Genomic DNA, 16,899 nt, shown 5'->3' on the forward strand with positions numbered 1-16,899 from the left:
TAGGTTCTCCAGTCCACCCTTCCATACAAAAAAGCCCTGTTTGTTGGGAAGCAGAATCAGGAAGTTGCTGTAATCACAGTGGTGTTTTTTTCTTTTCTTCTAGGGCTGAGAACAGTAGGTTGCTGTCTGAGGTTCATACGCTAAAGGATCAAGCCAGGAGTGTCCAATCCCACTATTCCTCTAAAGTGAGTGATTAGTTTCCTTTATAGCTTGGTCAAATTTCCTATTGTGATGCACTTTGGAACGTGCATTATTTTTCGATATACACACGGCTATGAAGTAGTTCCTTTTTTTTGGGCTTATCACACTTGAATATTAATTCGCCAATGTGAATGTAACGGTAAAAACAGAAACGTTGTATCTAAGACAGCGGCAATATAAACGAAAATGATAGTAGCAGTGGTATAAGCGGGATAATCAACTCCACGCCGTGTGTTTATAGGAAAATAATGCACTTATCGAAGTGTTAAGGCCCCTCCGCCTGTGGCGTCGGGACCTTATTACCACTTCAATAAGTGCATTATTTCCCTATAAACGCACGGCGCGTCGTTGATTATCCCTTACATGTGGATGTATTTTATTATTCTAGTCTACTCTATTATTTGTATATCTTTGTATGTATATTATGAACCTCGCTTATCTTTCATGTCCACTGCTTCATTGTATATCTTTTTTTTTGTATGTTGGTTGAACCTCTCTGTTTCATATATCCTCTTCCTCAGGAGTCTGTGACGCTGCTGGGCAAGCATGAGGGAGCCGAGCCGTTGGCGCAGCTGCAGGCTGAGAGGGTCCAGCTGCACAGCAACCTCCAGCGCTGCCTTCATGAGATCCAGCAGAGGGATCTGCTCCTTCAGCAGATCAACACTAAGGTGTCACGGTTCCCACTCCGCCCCCAATGAATTAGTAATGGAGAAAATCGTCTCCTATCATTAGCGTACTGTATGATGGCAGTGCGGAAGATTGTGTGTGTGTGTATGTGTGTGTGTACACAATCCTGGATATATAGAGAGTTTTCAGACAATCGTGGATGATCTTTTTTCTCACATTTTCTAACGATCTCTCTCTGACGTTTGGCCTCCTTAGCTGCAGCAGGTCTCAGAGGAGAAGGGAGGCGTCTCTGCTCAGCTGAAGGCCGTGTCTCAGACCCTGAGGGACACCCAGCTCAGCCTGAGCGAGGTGCAGAACCGCTACTACTGGCTGCAGAGCCAGGTTCAAGCCCAGCAAGCGCCCGCACACGCACAGGTGTGTGAGAAGTCTTGTGTATAGGACCGAGTATTGTGTGATGTGTGGTAGTGATTTATGCCTGCGTGGATCGTTTGGAAGTGTTTATGGTCATAAATGCGATGGTGGGGGGCGCTGTGGCGCAGCAGGCTACAGCGCCCGTACCATTTACGGGTCCGAGTGCCCATGGGGACCCAGGTTCGAATCCGGCCTGCGGTCATATCCCAATCCCACCCCATCTCTCTCTCCCACTTGTTTCCTGTCTACCTCTTCACTGTCCTATACTAATAAAGGCAAAAAGGCCAAAAAAATATACTTACTGTAAAAAAAATAAAAAAATAAATGCGATGGTGTGTTGTAAAACAGGGTTCGGTGCGTGTAGAAGTGGCCCCAGGAGCACCGCAGGAGAGGAGCAGCGCCGTGGTGGACATGGACGGAGTTGAAACAGGAGAACTGAGGAGCAGGTGCGCTTCTGTATTTATGTCCGGCAGAGGCTGATACGGCATGGAAGACATGCACACTGTGCTGTATTTACATGTAAGAAATGTGTTTTAATTGTGATGCGTGGAAGCTGTACCAGTTAATGTCTTGGGGAAACTCACATTCTTGGTGTAGATTGACAGAGGCGGAGCTTCAACTGGACACTGCCCAGCAAAGTGTGTCCCAGCTCACTGATAGGCTGGAGGAGGAGAGGGCAAGAAGAGAGGCAGCAGAGGAAGCTCTGGGATTGGCTGATACAAGAATTAAGAAGTAAGGAGAATTGTAGCAGATGTGAATTTTTGTTCACAATCCATTGCTTCAGTAATACTAATGATGAATGTGTCTTTCTATGCACCCCTGTCTTTGTCTGTGTGTGTTTGTGCGCACATATTTAGCATGGAAGCTCGCCCCTCCGGATCTCCTCAGAGAGATTTCAGTATCCAGCTTGAGACGGACGAAGAATGGGAGGCCTTGATTCTAGACCCAAATCAACATGTGGTGATGCGCACGGTGGGTGTTTTCCTATTAGCCTGTAATCTCTCAGACCTCTGAAACAACACAAGACACAATACATGGTGATATCCAATTATGTAAATATCTGTTGAACCAGACACAAAGTCTAAAGGATTGTAAATGTATTTCATAATTGTATGAAACCAGTGAGAAAAACAAGTAATTAATCAGTAAGTTTCAAGATTCAAATGTGTGTGTGTGTGTGTGTCTGTGTGTGTCTGTGTGTGTGTGTGTGTGTGTGTGTGTGTGTGTGTGTGTGTGTGTGTGTGTGTGTGTGTGTGTGTGTGTGTGTGTGTGTGTGTGTGTGTGTGTGTGTGTGTGTGTGTGTGTGTGTGTGTGTGTGTGTGTATGTATGTATGTGTGTATTAATTTGTGTGTGTGTGTGTGTGTGTGTGTGTGTCCTCAGATGAAAGGTGGAGCGCTGGCCTTCAGGCGCTGGCTCCGGGGCCGGAGTCTATACTGCTCCAGACTGCTGACCTCCAGGGCCAAGTCCCGCTACCTGTTCCTCTCCTACCTGCTCATACTCCATGTGCTGGTGTTCATGTGCCTCAGTGGTGCCCTCTAGAGGAGCTCCAGCGAACTTCACAGACTATAGCAGCTAGAAGTTTAACCACCTGCACATGCATCATCTTCAATGAAAAGACCTGCAGATCAAAATACAGCAGAACAGCTCTGCTTTATACAACACTTGGAGGGAGATTACCCAAGTAGTCAGCGATTAACCTGAATGTTCAACCATTCTTTCACTACAAAATTGCCGCTGGTCTAAGGCACGAATGTTGGGACCAGCCATGCTAGTCCCAAGGAAACGGCACTAATTTTTTTGTCTGTTGGTGTTCTCTTTATTTATACAACAGTTTAAATGTGATGTCCTTGCATCAAAGCCCCTTGCGTTTTGGAGAAGGGGTCAAGATTGCCCATTGCTGCTCAGTCCCCACAAACCACAAGTCCTCACTTGTCCTAATTTCCCCTCCCAGTACATACACATGTGTACACACACACACACACACACACACACACACACACACACACACACACACACACACACACACACACACACACACACACACACACACACACAGTGTCTCACAGGCAGCGGGGCTGAGTGGTCTTAACCTTGCCTCCTCCCCAGCTGCGATGAAGCTATGCACTGAACTCAGCCTATTTATTATTTCTTAGCAATCCAGCAGGGCTTTTTCCCTTACCCCAACCAACACCACACATGCTGAAGGGTTACATCAGATGATTCACCTGTGTAACACTTCAGCGCACTGTATGAGGGTATATCTGTGTGTATGTACGTGTGCATATGTCCTATATTTAAAAGAGAGATGAGTGAATGGCCAAGAAGTATGCTAAGTCCTATAGTGTGCTGGAATACGTTTAGTGTATAAAAAAGGTACAGTTCTGATTTCTGTTGTATGTAATGTAATTAAATGCCTCTGTTTACATGGCAACCCATCTAATAATGCTGTGCCACACAGTAGGCTCATTCCAAGGCTTCTGTGACTCTTATGTTCCTAATTATATGTAAATATGGTGTGATTAAGGAAAAAAATCTACTCTACTGTATGTTAAAAGAAAACTGCTGTGTGCATCCAAGATGTCATATTTTCTACACATGGTCTATTTTCTAAGAGACTAATCATTAGTCAGATAATGTTCACTTTGAGAGAATGTCTCACAGCTTTTTGCCTTTTTTCAAAGGCTGGAACGTGTGCAATAAGTCTGAGGTCTTGTTTTTCTTTTCTTTTTTTCTTTTTTTTTTTGGTGTGTGGTTAAGTTAGTGGCAAATTTTAATAAAAAGCTAAAGTATCACTGTACTTGTGTTGATTTTTTCACATTTTTATGATCTCATGAATATTCATTGAACCATTAGGGGTTTTTACCTCATGATTGAATAGCCCTTTTTGTCAAGGTGCATAACTGCATTTGGCTGTTGTATGCTTCTTTCCTTTAAAGGATTTTCATGCCATCTGTCCCCAACAGACAGTCTTGTCAAGCGTGGTCTTATCTTTCACGCCATTGGAGGAGGGCTAACAGATCTCCTTTGATGGCTGTGTGAAAGCTTGTTGCATCTCTACCACACCATTCATATTTCCTTGTGTTGGTATGCCCACCCACCCACCCCCCTTTCCCCTACACACACACCCCCAACATACTCCTCTGCCCAGCCTGAGGTGTGATTGGCAATGGCGCCAAAGAGGCGAGGCCATACCACTTCATTCTCGCTGAACAGAAGTTCTTTTATTTATAGTGGGTCTACTGGGACGTGGTGCAGCAAACTGGAGTGGCATTACTGCCCAAAGGCTACACCATTAACGCCCTTCCACACTATTGCTATTAAATTGCAATAAATGCTCCTGACTGTGCTTAGGATTTTCACACCTTCACATTACCAATTTATTTTCTGATCTGGCCATCATGTCGGCTTCAGTGTGTCTTGGCACCTTGTGTCATTGCTACAATGAGTAGGTTCTTAACTAGCCCCCCCCCACCCCCCATGAAAACAATGCACAGCAAACGGCTATCATTCAACTAGTTGACAAGCACTCCCCTCAACCCCTACCCCTCATCGTCCTTCAAATCAATAAATCACAGTCTAACATTAAACCCCCTCACCGTGTGTGTGTGTGTGAACCTGTTGTGTCGCAGTGAGAGACATCCTTCCCATGGAGGGTAGAAGCATGCCTCCATGGGAAGAGGGAGGCAGGCCGAGAGTGACGAGGCGACAGCGTCTATCCTAAAAAGGCCGGGGGCAACGGGGTGGTGTGAGGGGACTCGTCCGTCGTCGCTCGGGAGGATGGAGAAGCGCCAGGGGAGGGGAGGGGTAGTCTGCTATATATTAGCGGACCAGGTGAGCAGCTCTCTCACTCTCTCAAGGGAGCAAAAGCGCGTGAGCCTCCTCTCCTTAGTGGTAAGTGGTAAGAAGTAACACTGTTACACCCTGTTTGTGTTAAGTACAGTGTGAAAGATCTCCACATTTTATTGCCAACAACTGTCAATTAGTTTAATTGTCACAAATGATAGAATTAGAATATTTTCATAATTTGATTTTTTTTATTTCAGTTTATTTCTGTTAATTTAGTTTAAATTCAGTACTTATTACAATAATTATTACTGTATTATTCATTACTGTAGTTGAGAAAATTGTGTTGTAGGAGCAAGCTTCACTCAGTTTCTTATCTTTTTTGTGCTTGGGCAAACGTATACGTAGCATCAAAGAAGAAAAAAGGCTGCACTTTGCACACAACGGTGTTTATTGCACAGACATGTTTCAGTTTAGCACCTTCCTCAGTGTGCTTGAGCACACGTTTGTAAATAAACATGTTTGTATGCAAAGTGCAACCTTTTTTCTTCTTTGATGACACAGTGAGTTGAGACCAAAGCACCTTGGTTCCTTAGCCTTACTCTTCCAGCATTACTGTTATATTGTCTGGATAGTCACCCCAGTTGTAAAGAGAGCCTTGTTACTTACAATCCAAACTCTGGGGAAGCATTTTTGTCTTTATTATCAATCTTACATTCGAATGTTATTTTTTTCAACACATTTGCTATGTTGGATATGTAGTGATGTCTTTGTCATCTGTGTGATAATGTATGTGTTTGACTGTCACCCACTGATTATGCGTGGCACTGTCTGTGTCCTTGTAGTGCAGGTCTACAACTGTCTGAGTAAAGATGTGTGATGAGGAAGAGACCACCGCCCTGGTGTGTGACAACGGCTCTGGCCTGGTGAAGGCAGGGTTCGCCGGTGATGACGCCCCCAGGGCTGTCTTCCCCTCCATCGTTGGCCGTCCCCGCCATCAGGTCAGTCAGATAGCGATCGTAAAACATCAGCCCCTGTGAGGTGACTTAAGAGAGCCGTCACCTACTCTTCAAAGTTCAGATTGTTATAGAAATATAGTTTGTGTGTAATGTAGATTGATCACAGAGAGTTATATATAACCTTTAAGTTCACAACTGTCAGTGCATATGATATTTTTAGGCAAGGTGTATGTGTTTGTTTGTGTGTGTGAGTGTGTGTGTGTGTGCGTGTGCCTGTGGGTGGCTGTGTGGGTGAATGTGTCTGTGTATATATGTGTGAATGTGTGTGTGTATGTGTGTGTGTGTGTGTGTGTGTGTGTGTGTGTGTGTGTGTGTGTGTGTGTGTGTGTGTGTGCAAGAGAGAGAGAGAGACAGACAGAGAAACAGACAGACAGAGAAAGGCCGTCACAAAATAGCCTTGTCAGTGCATGATGTATTATGTTTGGGAGCGTGCTTCTGAAGGACATTCATGTCACTGCCAGAAAGTTCCCCACTGGCTGAAATTCCCTTACGAAGATTGCTTTGCAGCCGTAATGGGGAAATCTGTAACAATGTCAGCAGTGAATAAATACATCATCTTGCATGATAATGCAAAATGTGAACTTACCAGAAATGTCAGCATCAAATATATTCTAAAGCATGATATGCTATGTAAATAGTTTATTTAAAAACGTAACACCATCATCACAGATGTTTTCCAGCAGATTCATTTTCATATCCTCTAAATCAGTTTTTTTCTCTCTCTCTCAGGGTGTGATGGTGGGTATGGGTCAGAAGGACAGCTATGTAGGAGACGAGGCTCAGAGCAAGAGAGGTATCCTGACCCTCAAGTACCCCATTGAGCACGGCATCATCACCAACTGGGACGACATGGAGAAGGTGAGAGCAGAGTCAAAAGATCTTAGTGACAGTAAGATGCATAGCCTACTCTCTGATGACCTGCATATAGACCTGAGGAATCTGTGTCTTCCCCTTGTCAGATCTGGCATCACACCTTCTACAATGAGCTGCGTGTGGCCCCCGAGGAGCACCCCGTCCTGTTGACTGAGGCCCCCCTCAACCCCAAGGCCAACAGAGAGAAGATGACCCAGGTGAGTCAGGGGGGGGCGTTAGAGCTCCTCACTATGCAATTCAAGGCAATTCATAAAAAAAAAAATCAAATCCCAAAGAGAGTAGGCATATCGAAGGACACAAAACATAGCGCACTACACAGATATCAGCTGCACACAGCAGTGCACAGCACACAGTAGTGACAAAAACATAACATGAAGATATTTAAATGTACTCTTAATACAGCCTAATTCAGAGTCTCTGAATCAGTGGATACATAAAATAGAACTGTTTGTTACCGTATGTCAGTAAGAAAGGAGGCAGGGAATTGTCGCTTGTTGAGGTGAGAGGCAGTTGAGTAACTAATATTGCTTTAATCTCTCTGGGCAGATCATGTTTGAAACCTTCAACGTTCCTGCAATGTACGTAGCCATTCAGGCTGTGCTTTCCCTCTACGCCTCTGGCCGTACCACTGGTGAGTGCCAACGCATCTGTGGCTTTTGTGGAGTATGAACGTATACAAAGTGTGGGATGCCATTGAGAACTCGCTGTTCTGTTGCTTGACCTGACATGGTGGACTGAGTTAGGACAGACCAGCTTCTTAACCTTTCACCCTTTGGTAACGCATGTAAATCCTCCTAGCAGTACAACATGAACTTTGGCTCACATTGGTTGGACAGGCTTAAGTGCTTTACCACTGATTACTTTTCATTCTTACACAATTTACATTTTCTAACAGCACATTCCAACACCACGTAAGATATATCACTAATCAACCAGTTTTTAAAACACACACACACACACACACACACACACACACACACACACACACACACACACACACACATATTGCAACTGTACTGTAGCTCTTCGGATTATTCAGCAGGTCCGTTTCATCTCTGTAGTGTCTAGTGAGTGTCCTAAACGGAGCACTGTCTGAACCGCAGCTCTTGGTCTCTGTAGGTATCGTGCTGGACGCTGGTGATGGTGTGACCCACAACGTGCCCGTATATGAAGGCTACGCTCTGCCCCATGCCATCATGAGGTTGGATCTGGCTGGCCGTGACCTGACTGACTACCTCATGAAGATCCTCACTGAGAGAGGCTACAGCTTCGTCACCACTGGTGAGGACACTGTGTCAAGGGGACAGAGGACAGGGCACGATGATTACAAGGGCCTTCTTGCACCGGGGGGGGGGGGGGGGGGGGAATCCCATTCTTCATTAGTCCAACATTTCTAGCAGTGACCCTGACTGTCAGCCATATGGCTTAGACATTCGGCATACAGTACAACTTGTACAACAAACTGTGCTACTATGCATAATACCGTCAACAGGGTTATGTTTCAAATCAGAAACAAACATTTTTTACACTTGAAATATCTTATATTGCCAGTGAGAACAATATCAACAACAGCGTCAGGTCAACTGGAGTTATATTTTTATTACCAAGAATGGTCACTGCTCAGTGCGGCATGCTTCCACATGAAGCACACGTGTGTGTGTGTGTGTGTGTGTGTGTGTGTGTGTGTGTGTGTGTGGGTGCGTGCGCACATGTGCTTGTGTGTGTGTGTGTGTGTGTGTGTGTGTGTGTGTCTGTACGTGGGTGAGAGTTGGAGTTGGAAGACAGACAGAATGTGTTCCAGGAATAAAGAGCCAACAGCTCTCATCGGTTCTATTCTGAGGCAGCAGGAAGCCAAGTGTAGCAATTGATTGTGTGTGTCTAAGGTCTGGAAGTCATGTGACACAGGCACACCTGTGATCCCCTATCTGTTAAGCGTGGCCATACATGCCTGTACATGATCTGGTCAACCAGCACAATCTACAGGCTAAACTGAGGTACTGCATTTGTGTGTTTTCCTGACATACATTTTCATCTGACTCCTAGCCGAGCGTGAGATTGTCAGGGACATCAAGGAGAAGCTGTGCTACGTTGCCCTGGACTTTGAGAATGAGATGGCCACCGCCGCATCCTCCTCCTCCCTGGAGAAGTCCTACGAGTTGCCCGACGGCCAGGTCATCACCATTGGTAACGAGAGGTTCCGTTGCCCTGAGACCCTGTTCCAGCCCTCTTTCATTGGTGAGTCTCTAGAACATCAGGACTGCTTAGAGCCAGGCTTTGTCCTTTCCTCCGAAAACCTTGACTTGGTGGACTGCAGACTTGATACACTGCAGAGTTGAAAGACAGGTCATTCAATATCCATTATTTTTTGTTTTCTGTCAGGTATGGAGTCTGCTGGAATCCATGAGACCACATACAACGGCATCATGAAGTGCGACATTGACATCCGTAAGGACCTGTACGCCAACAATGTGCTGTCTGGTGGTACCACCATGTACCCAGGTATCGGTGACCGCATGCAGAAGGAGATCACAGCCCTGGCACCCAGCACCATGAAGATCAAGGTACAGAACCTGAGTCTCCATCTTCATTTTATGTGAAGATGTGAAGTGATGTACACATGGACAGTTTTGAAAGTTCTCTAATCTATTTATTTATCTATCTATCGGTACTTGGTGATTGTAAAGCTGACCCCTGTATTCTACTGTGTTGACTACAGATGATTGCCCCTCCTGAGCGTAAGTACTCCGTATGGATTGGTGGCTCCATCTTGGCTTCCTTGTCCACTTTCCAGCAGATGTGGATCAGCAAGGATGAGTATGAAGAGGCTGGCCCTTCCATCGTCCACAGGAAGTGTTTCTAAACACACTTGTACTCACACACAAGCAAACACGCACACACGTTTTTTTTTTCACACCCTTTGATTTCACCCCCATCAATTCCTTCTGGCAAAATGTTCCTTTGTCACTCCAGCGTCATTCTGCATTTTGATATTAATTGCACATGTGCTGTTGTCATTCATTGTAAATCATTGTTCATTTCCGCCCTTTGTTCATCTCACAATAAACATTTCTAACCCCCCATTTCTTCTGTCTCCTATAATCACTGAGACCAACTACACTTTTACTAAAAGATCTTTCATCAAAGCCTTTTCACTGAAGAGCAATACATTATGCGGACAGTAAATGATGTAACAATTCTAAAACATATGCATACTATATAATTTATTTCGCTTCATAAGACTAAGTCTGTTGTTATAGATAGAATAAAGTCACAATATGTAGCACCACATAAATAAACTGTTTGAAGTTAGCAATGCAACCAAAAGTCACAAAAATACAACATCTAAGTTCCCAGAGATAAGAAACATTGCCATTTCCATGTCTCAGCAACAGGGGTCAGTGTTGTCTCATTTTACACATATAGTACAGTGTAGCTCTCTCTCTCTCTCTCTCTCTCTCTCTCTCTCTGTGTATATATGTGTGTGTGTGTGTGTGTGTGTGTGTGTGTGTGTGTGTGTGTGTGTGTATGTTCATAGACAGGAACACTGTGTGTGTGTGTGTGTGTGTGTGTGTGTGTGTGTGTGTGTGTGTGTGTGTGTGTGTGTGTGTGTGTGCTTATATACTGTAGATACTTCTCTTTGTCAATGTGTGAAATTGTCTCTTCATCACATCTACCAATCATATGTCATTCTACCGTTTGTCTAACTGGATATTTGCCTCATAACTTATTCTGATATCCTCTCTCTTAAAATAATGTTCATGGGCATACAAATACTCTGCATTGACATGAAAGGCTTTCCCCATGACGACTTCCTAACAAGCTTTTGTTTATGTTTATTTTGCCTCAGTTGCGTCCATTCAAAATCCCCTAGTGCATCTTCAGAAGGTCCTTGAGGCATGTTACTTCTGTCCTCTGCGCTGCATAGCCCACTGGGTAATGTAACATTGCAAACAGAATGGAATAATCGAGACAGAAGTCAGTTAAATAAAACTGGTCAGCAAACTTCTTTCAACATTGCTTTCCCACCTGACTGCGATAAGCTTTTCATACTGATAAGACTTCTGATAAGACGCAGGTAATTATACATTTAGAGTACTGCTTGGTTGGGTGGACCTAAGCGAAATGCATTTGGCTTGCAAACCGCAGCACAAACTAGAATAAATGGGGAGAGAGTTCTTCCTAAAACACCTCTGGTTCCTCACAGGGCCCAGAGGCACAGGATGGGATCAGCAGCACAGAGATTGCCTGGATTCGTATGGTTTTCTGTTGGAAGAGAGAGAGAGAGAGAGAGAGAGAGAGAGAGAGAGAGAGAGAGAGAGAGAGAGAGAGAGAGAGAGAGAGAGAGAGAGAGAGAGAGAGAGAGAGAGAGAGAGAGAGAGAGAGAGAGAGAATCTCACTTGAACAAGTGAAAGAGCCCACTGAGACACCACAGGAGCTCTGCTGTCTGCTGTAGTTTAAATATAGATGTGCAGCATTTATTTGGCTTAGATGTCAATTTATTTGGCTGAATGTGATAGATTGTGTTGGCTTGGAGGAACTGCAGATAATGATATAGGCCACACTTTGAGGTTGAATTAAGGTGATTTATGGACCTGAAATGGTTTACGCCACAAGGCCACTACCGTATCAAATGCTCTCTCCCTCCACCCTCTCCCTCTCTCTCTCTCCTTCCTCCCTCTCCCTCTCCCCCTCTCTCTCCATCCCCCCCCCTCTCTGTGTCTGTGCTTGTGTGTCAGTCATTCTTGCTCCAATATTTGAATCCGCATCTGTCATGCTGCTATGCATTTCATTGAAGCCATTACAAGGGTGAAATTCGGCAAGCGGCGTGGCTCTGATTGAAGGTCAGGTTGATTTCACACGATTCCGGGGTCAGACCAGCGATAATGCCAAAAGGGCATCTCTGTCTCTTAGAGCTCAGTGTGTCTCTCAGTTTAATCCGGCAGAAGTTTTGCAAATTCACCTCATCTAACTGCCTCTCATTTGAGGCATGGTCAGACAATAACACCAAATACTTCTTCTTTCAGACATCGTCTGACAAAACAAGTAATATCATCATCACCATCATCATCATCATCATCACCATGTTTGAGTAATCAGCCTGTTTGATTTATAACAGATTTATAAAGCTCTATAATACTGTGTTCAGTGATTATTGTGATTATTCATTCTTTATTTCTTCAGTCTTCCATAGACCCAGCATCTGTTTGGTCTACAGGGATACTACATCAGAGAAGGGATTTACCCCAAATCCTGTAGCATCCCCAACAGCACTCCTCTACAGATTTCATCCGATCTCTCTTTTCCGTCTTCCCTCCTAGCCTAGCCCACATAAGTGTAACGGAACCGGAAGGGCATGCAAGGTACCAGCGCCAAACTTAGTGCCGCGGCCGACCCACTTCCCTGTGCGAAAGACAAATGAAGGTGAGACCATGAGGGAGGCCGGCGTGATTAATCAGCTTTCTCCCACGGCTGAGCGTATATAGGGGATGGGCTGGGATGAGACAGGCCATGCTGAAGAGGAGATTATACACATGACAGGACGTTGAGAGCAGAGATGAGACTCCTCCCTTCACAAGTGCACATGAGCGTTGGGTGTGGCAGCCTGGTTGTGAACTGATTTGGTTGGCGTGCCCAGGTTTTTAGCGCTTAGGTCAATGGGGTTAAAATAAATCTCTCTCACTGAATCATGTTTATAGGCTACATCTCAAAATCCTGTGTGAAATAAATGATCTGAGTCATTTGAGAAGCAATCTTCTCTGATCATCTACTTCACACCACTCTCCTCTCTCTGTCTTTCACTCACTTTCTTTCTTTCTCTCTCTCTACCTCTCTCCCTCTACCACAGTGTCTGGCCTTACTAGCTTCTTCACACAATCTTCATATGTAAAAGTTGCTTTTTTTGCCACGTGGCCTATATTGTGTCCCAGTTTGCGAATTAGGTCTTTTTTCCCTGTGAGGAGGGGCGACTTACATCCAGATGTAACTTTGCTCAAGTAGCGCTTCTAGTGGGTTGTCGTTTCAGCAGGTTGGGATAAGCTGTGGGCAATGTTGTGACACAAAAGCAAGAGAGGTATGGGATGCACGATTTTCTACGAGTGCTTACACTCCTTGCCTCTGTTTGGAGAATCCTATTGAAAGAAAAACTACGGTCTAAGATCAACCTAAAGAAGAAAGTCTGCTCAAGTTGGTTGCTCCCCTCCTTTTGTGACCAGTGGCAGTAGCTTGTGCTGCTTCCCCAATGAGCAATGAAAGTTTATCATCCAAAAATAGTTCCTAGGTTGATCTTACACCTGCGTTGTCCTTTAAAGCAACACAATGTAGCTCTTTTACCTTAAAATAGTGGTGTTCCAACCTGCCATTGCTCTTATATAGCTTTGTTCTTCTGACCAGGAGACTGGCACGACCCTTTACATCAATATTACCCCCTTAGCTTTAAATGACACATCGGAAATGCACGAAACAGGGAATTCCTACATTGTATGTCCTGCTCTTCAACTAGAAAGAGTACACTAGGTGCTCAAGGTGTGGCAGTGTTGTACAGTATGCTAACTGGCATGACCTTGGCCTCTGTGTGCCTTGTACCATTAAGGTCAGAGTAGCCACGGAGCCGAGGGTTTGGAATTACTTCAGCCCCGCTCCCCGTCTTCCTCTTTTCACCTTGCGAATTGATTTTCAGTTCAGACTCATCCCTGCGGACTTGTCTGGCAGTGTCTCCGCTCTCACCTCTTCTCTCTTCTCTTCTATTTCCCTCTCTCCCTCTCTCACACGCTCACTCTCAGGCACCCCCCACATCATGTACTGCCCTGTCTGCTCTAGCCGTAGAGATATACACACGTACATGTACATGTACTGTATAACAGTGTTTACGTACACAAAAATCTTGTTCATAGGCAATTTACACCCCTGGTCATCCGTAGTGCACAACTTCCCGCCGCATCCGCTCTCTCCCTCTGCTCTCTCTTCTCACAAGCTCTGTTATACTGTGGGTAAGCAAGCCCATGGCGAGGCATACGTTCTGTCTTATTATGTACTTAATGGGGTTCCTCTGTTCCTTGTGTTTTCTGTCATTCCCTGTCAGATACAAGATGACGTGTGAGAGTGAAGATGCACAGAGCCCAGATGGTTAAGGAAACTGGAGGCGATGGAGCAGAAAAGCACACTGAATCCCTTATCCACTTTAAGCCTCAAAAATGACTTTTGGGGTGAGAATGGATATGCTTATTAATCTTGGCAGTGATGTGTACCAGAGCTCTGAAACCACTTAGGCTTGAGACAATTATTACAATTCATTACCTCATTCATCATTTGCAGATAAGGCTTAAAAAAAAAAAAAAAGGTCTACCTAAAATGTGACTATATTTTACCATGTTTTAAGTCAAAAACCTCTCTAGAAAACATTGAGTAGAGTTTAGGTGGTTGGTTGGTTTGCAATTTCTTCTCATACTGTATGTCACATGAAGCCAAGTTAGATGAAGTTAGATGAAGCTAGATGAAATAGAGCAGAGGATGTCTTACTTCTCCATCTCATATAGAGAGCATGGACATACAAACTGTGTATGGGTGGTGGCTAAAGAGGTATAGAGAAGCCGTTTAGTTGCTGGTTTGAGCCTGACTTTTCCTGACCCTGTTGAAGTGTACAGCATGACCAAGAGACACTGAACTCCAAACCACCCCCAATATGCAAATTTGCACCTAGCACAACAGCCATCTTCATGTGTGTGTGCACATTGGTGAATGTGAGGCATTATTCTGCACTTTCGGAGTAGAAAAGCGCTATATGAATGCAGTCAATTAGCCATATATGGTAAACAATATTGTTAGTAACAGTTGGTTATAAGTAGCTCAATGAACAGTAATGTTTTTTAATACATAAATAAGAATTGCAACTGAAACCACAATATGAGGTGATGTTCCTGGCACTTGTTCATTTCATTAAAGAATCGTGATATTTGCACTGTGTCATTGATCATTTAATACGTGCAGCTGTTCCAAACTCTCTGCCCTCTTCATACGCCAGCTGCTCTGCAGGTAAACAGCCCTGCTGTTTAATTTCCACTGAGCTGGAGTTCAGGCCATCTGTGTGATTATGGTGTTCAGATACTGCTTTCAACCTTTCGTCTCACCTTGTTTTCTTCCCGTATAGAAGACCAACCCATACAACGTGGACAGCTGTGTCCATGGAAGATTCGTTCATGCTTTGTCTATGGTGGTTTTGATAAAGATTTATTTTCTCTTCTTATGTCTGTTGTTTCTTCTGCCCACTCCATCCCTCGTCCTCATCTCATTGCTTCATCAGTTTTTAACAGACTGCCTGCCTGGCATGCTTTGCCCGCCGTCACTATGGTGATGCGATGATTGAAGTGGGGATGAAATGGGGCTTCCTGGAGAAAATCCCAAGTCTGGCTGCCGAAACTGTGAGGAGATCAACTGAAATCTCTGGTAATATTCTCATCCCAGTATCAATATTGTCCCTATGACGCGCTATCTCTCAGCTTCAGCTGCTTGGGGGAAAACAATGATAAAACAGATATTTGTTTGTCTATATTACAGGAGAGCCATCTGAGTACCTTAAATATTGACAAATTGCCAAACTGCTGGTAGACCAGCCGACTAGAGATCTGTAAGTTTATTTAGAAGAAGTGTGGATACTGTTAATAAAAGAACACACTGTTGGAGAGTTGTGTTTGGCATTGTGCTTCATTATAATACCGTACATAGAATTTTTTAGAGGATTTTAGTTCCTCTAGATTTCTATATATCATGGTGCTCTGAGCTCTGTGTGTTTGTGCACAGTTTATGGATATCTAAATGGGAAAATAGCCATACACACTTCCTTTCAACACATTGCTTCAAGAGCACAGAGGAGAAGGTGAAATTTGATCAACGATTTACTGCAGACAAACCATTTAGCAGAGTGGGTCCTGGAGAGGTGCGATAGAGATGGTTGAATAAGGGAAGGTAAAGTGTGTGTGTGGTTCTGTCCCTGGAGCCTGCACAGATGCAGCCTATGCCTCACCTTCATAAACTGTTAGGTGAACACAGACCATTACCTCTTAGAATGCAGAGAGAGAGAGAGAGAGAGAGAGAGAGAGAGAGAGAGATACAGACAGATAGATTGACCTGATCTTAAACTTTAACCTCCAATAATTCCTTTATCATTAGGGACAGACTCTTCAGCGCTTACCTTGCTTAATGTAGGCTATCCTTAATAAATCTCTTGCTTTTGAAGACATTGATATTTTGACTCAAACTCTCTCACCTCCTTTCCCCCTGTCTGCTTAAATAGTGGTGTGGAGGCCCCTAGAATAATAATCCAGGCATTTTCCACTGAGACTGCATGTTGACGACCCACTGCAATATACTATGATCCATATAATAGAGCTCTTGAGGAAAAGAGTTACACAAAGCAGGAAATAAAGGTGACCAAGGCTCATAAAATAATGAACGTTTAGTTTTTATCCCACCCTTTATTCAATATTTAATGTGTTTATTTTTATGAATGCAGGAATAAGACTAAAACTAGTCAGTGGATACCTACCAATGGGGACAGAGCTAGCTCAAATGTGTATTAGATGAGTGCTTTAAATGGACAAATCTGAAGATATTGATACTTTCACACTTTTTATGGCTTAAGTCATGAGTGCTTACTGTAGAGTGTAAAAGAGAGTGAGATTGACTGCTTGCACTGCAGCTGAGGAGTGAGTGTTTCTCTGCATAAACTCTTTTCACATAATTGTTTATTTACATTCCTGCGCTCCACTGAGTCAAACAGAGTTTATCAGAAGATTAAAGGCTGAAGGAGTCTGAGAATTTCTACTTCTACAGTAGGTGTTGATCACAGTCGTAATGATCATATCTGTCAGCTTTGTAGTCAGTCAAAACTGAAGGTAAGCACACAGCTACACAATCTAAATGCATTTTGTTCTGGTGTATGCTGTCATCAGAAAATACTTAACAGCACACAACCCCCTCCTTCATACACAC

General features: G+C 44.1%; 2 protein-coding genes and 1 long non-coding RNA gene across 7 annotated transcripts in view; all 3 read left to right on the top strand.

Moving 5' to 3' along the window:
- The window catches only part of LOC134096105 (golgin subfamily B member 1-like), a 33,915-nt gene extending 29,878 nt beyond the window's left edge, over nt 1–4,037 (top strand). For all 4 annotated transcript variants that reach the window (XM_062549856.1, XM_062549858.1, XM_062549857.1 and 1 more), the window contains 7 exons: nt 104–185; nt 723–869; nt 1,084–1,242; nt 1,588–1,685; nt 1,837–1,971; nt 2,097–2,211; nt 2,621–4,037. In XM_062549856.1, coding sequence (XP_062405840.1) covers nt 104–185; nt 723–869; nt 1,084–1,242; nt 1,588–1,685; nt 1,837–1,971; nt 2,097–2,211; nt 2,621–2,779 — 895 coding nt within the window. In that variant the 3' untranslated portion in view covers nt 2,780–4,037. The remainder of the gene's footprint in view (nt 1–103; nt 186–722; nt 870–1,083; nt 1,243–1,587; nt 1,686–1,836; nt 1,972–2,096; nt 2,212–2,620) is intronic.
- A 974-nt stretch (nt 4,038–5,011) lies between these two features.
- Nucleotides 5,012–9,995, top strand: LOC134096189 (actin, alpha cardiac muscle 1-like). Of its 2 annotated transcripts, none has more exons than XM_062549939.1 (9): nt 5,012–5,131; nt 5,869–6,024; nt 6,772–6,900; nt 7,002–7,112; nt 7,462–7,546; nt 8,035–8,196; nt 8,959–9,150; nt 9,295–9,476; nt 9,632–9,995. In XM_062549939.1, the coding sequence occupies exons 2-9, from the start codon at nt 5,896–5,898 to the stop codon at nt 9,773–9,775; spliced, it is 1,134 nt and encodes a 377-aa protein (XP_062405923.1). In that variant the 5' UTR covers nt 5,012–5,131; nt 5,869–5,895; the 3' UTR covers nt 9,776–9,995. The 2 variants fall into 2 exon arrangements, with proteins under 2 accessions (XP_062405923.1, XP_062405922.1); XM_062549938.1 differs by having other exon boundaries at nt 5,050–5,131; nt 5,874–6,024.
- Nucleotides 9,996–11,995: 2,000 nt separating this feature from the next.
- On the top strand, nt 11,996–15,349 carry LOC134095126 (uncharacterized). The gene is made up of 3 exons (XR_009940541.1): nt 11,996–12,336; nt 13,994–14,117; nt 15,212–15,349. It is a non-coding gene; the product is annotated as an uncharacterized LOC134095126 (long non-coding RNA).
- Nucleotides 15,350–16,899: the final 1,550 nt, after the last annotated feature.

The sequence above is a fragment of the Sardina pilchardus genome, chromosome 11 (genome assembly GCF_963854185.1).
Source record: "Sardina pilchardus chromosome 11, fSarPil1.1, whole genome shotgun sequence".
In the NCBI taxonomy this organism is placed as follows: domain Eukaryota; kingdom Metazoa; phylum Chordata; class Actinopteri; order Clupeiformes; family Clupeidae; genus Sardina; species Sardina pilchardus.